This window comes from Aplysia californica, unplaced genomic scaffold (assembly GCF_000002075.1).
Source record: "Aplysia californica isolate F4 #8 unplaced genomic scaffold, AplCal3.0 scaffold00004, whole genome shotgun sequence".
In the NCBI taxonomy this organism is placed as follows: domain Eukaryota; kingdom Metazoa; phylum Mollusca; class Gastropoda; order Aplysiida; family Aplysiidae; genus Aplysia; species Aplysia californica.
Window position 1 is genome coordinate 1,681,433 of NW_004797274.1, and position 2,865 is coordinate 1,684,297.

At 39.9% G+C, this 2,865-nt stretch overlaps 1 protein-coding gene across 1 annotated transcript in view; it reads right to left on the reverse strand.

The window, feature by feature from the left end:
- Positions 1-1,454: 1,454 nt before the first annotated feature.
- LOC106011222 (aminoacylase-1B) overlaps positions 1,455-2,865 on the reverse strand; it is a gene marked incomplete in the record, with an annotated part of 26,795 nt that continues 25,384 nt past the window's right edge. The window contains 1 exon segment of the mRNA XM_013080053.2: positions 1,455-1,952. Coding sequence (XP_012935507.1) covers positions 1,799-1,952 — 154 coding nt within the window.

The window sequence follows — 2,865 nt, forward strand, 5'->3', positions numbered from 1 at the left end:
AGGAGCTGGGCGTGCTCACCGTTATGTATGTATCCGTCCCTAGGCTTTCATGCCACTAAGATAGCCTAGATCCTTCCCTGTTAGAAACTGGCGGCACTGGGTATATAAAGGTATCGTTCACTGGCGTCTATAGTTCAGCATTTAAACACTGCACCGTTGTATGTAGATGGCCAGAGTTCTACTCCTGAGCAGGGAGTATTTTACTGGATGTCTCTCGATCTTTCTGCTCGGACGTTAAACTGTGCCCTCTCAGCCCCGTTTGGCCCTATCAGGTAGCGTCAAAGTCCGCTTTCTCAATTATCTAAACGTGTCGATAGGACCACACAAATACCTACATTAAAAATTGAAAAGGTAAAGGTATCTTTCTCTTTCAAAGGATGTAATGTTTTATCCTATTGTGCAGGGGACCATTCGCTCAGTCCTGCAGTGACGAGCAGCTCGCCTTAATACCTGGGTTAGAACACCGTATGTGGGTCCGAGAAATTAGCTCATATCAAATTAAATACTTATTTTTTACTCTTAAACCTTTTTCCGAATCGAAGTAAAGTATTATGTGTCCAAGACGACGAGAGTTCTCAGTTCTCAATTTATAAAAGTTTTGATAGAAGAAATCTTCAAAATTCGCAAACAGAATAGGTCTTACCCCACAAGTCCAAAACATAAAACAAAAATTGGTGCCGGTATTGTAGAATAGAAACTTATTGAAAATAAATTAACTTAATTAATTAGTATAAAGATGCTTTTGGCAAACTTTATTCTTATACGCTAATGTCATAATTAGAGAAGACAACACAGGAAAAATGAAGGGATTTCTTGGTTTCTTCCAATGTTTATTAAACCCATCAACGTTTGTCTGATTACTCTTATTCCACAACTGGTCACCAAAACAATGTACACTGTCAGATGATATTAGCTAAAGCAATATTGTACTACAGCTAACGCACAAAATACGCTCAGGAACGTCGGCTTACTTGATGTCTTTGACAAAGTAATTGAAAAAATGTACAAATTAATATTCATAATAGTATTTGGATCATTTAGACGCAGTTGAACTATGAATCGTAAGAGGAAGGAGGGGTGTTGACTGATATCGCATCTTAAATAATTATACACATGAGAACTAGTTTAGATATTCAGAAAAATTGGTTTTCACCAGAAGTTTACCCTGAACGGTCAAGGGATTTAAAGAGTCAGACATCCTCCAACAGTCTGGTCTTTCAGGAAATAGAACATTGTAAAAACACAGTGGGAAGCCTTCCTTCGGAATGCCATTTCCTCCTTCTTGTAACTCATAAAATGCACCAATAAACACCCTCATAAAACTGAAAAGGAAATCTTAGCCTCCTGTCTGTTTTCTGATTTTATGATTCCATCACAACTTGTGCAAGACTTCTCTTACTACATTACATTACAGATTGTGGGATTTGTGCACCCCCCTCCCCCCCACCAAAACAAAACAAAAACAACAAAAAAACTCAAAAGAAAACGAATAAATAAAATGAAATGAAAAAAATCACGACTTGTACAATCCATCCACTCTCCACCATCACGACTTGTACAATCATCTCCCCATCACGACTCGTACAAAACATCCTGTCCACCAGCACGACTCGTACAAAACATCCTCTCCACCATCACGACTTGTACAATCCATCCACTCTCCACCATCACGACTTGTACTAAACATCCTCTCCACCATCACGACTTGTACAAAACATCCTCTCCACCATCACGACTTGTACAAAACATCCTCTCCACCATCACAACTTGTACGAAACTCCTCCCCTTCCCTCCCACATCACACGCACACACTGGTCAAAGCTGGGATGATGTTACAGTAAATATCAACTCCTCTCAAAAAAGTTGCCTCGTTCAGATACTCGTTGTGGTCGTGTAGAAGAATGGGCGTCCTGTTCATCGGGGAAAACCCATAGGCTGGGATTCCTCTCTGAGGGAAGAGAGCCAAATGAATCATAGTTATTATTCTGCTACCTCAAAATTAGCAAGTTCTATCTGACATTCTTGGCCGTTTTGAGTTACTAACACCTTGAGGTCAGAAACCAATTATTCTATGGGCTCTATAAAGATTTTATTAGGTTGTTATGAAGATATTCAAATAATTGCATGAGAAAAAGCTTGACATTGTGAAACTCAAAATTGTGGACGTCACATTTCTCAAAACTAGATCTAGATACTAAACAGATAGAGCTGTGTAATTCTATGGTAACGATTTTTCGTGATTATCCCCTCCTAAAATCGACTTGAGCAATAGGCTTTGTTTACCACCGGGTCAAAATTAAAAATTAATTCCTATCAAAACTAAAAATAAACTGATCAGTATTTCATATTGTAATATTAAGAACAGCTTCTTAATCGGATTGTAACGTAACTGTTTTAAGCTGTGTGTGTAAAAAAAGGGAGAGAGAGAGAGAAAGAGAGAGAGAGAGAGAGAGAGAGAGAGAGAGAAGAGAGAGAGGGAGAGAGGGAGAGAGGGGGGTGAGAGACAGAGACAGAGAGGGAGAGACAGAGACAGAGAGGCAGAGACAGAGAGAGAGAGAGAGTGAAAGAGAGTGAGAGAGTGAGAAACAGAATACATAAACAGAGGGTGATAGACACGCAGAGTAACAAAAACAAACAAACAAAACCAGCTCATCATCATCATCATGACATGACCCAAGTTCCGAATCGACATCCCAGTCGTAAAATCCAGCACAAGTCACCACCCCAACAGAATGTAGATCTAGTCAACCCCAGCCCAAGGCACACACGCACAGCCCCCACTGTAGAGATGGGGACAATCCGGATAATCAAAAAGGATAACCGGACAATTCTCAGTGAAACATTATCTGAATTCAGACTCTTAAC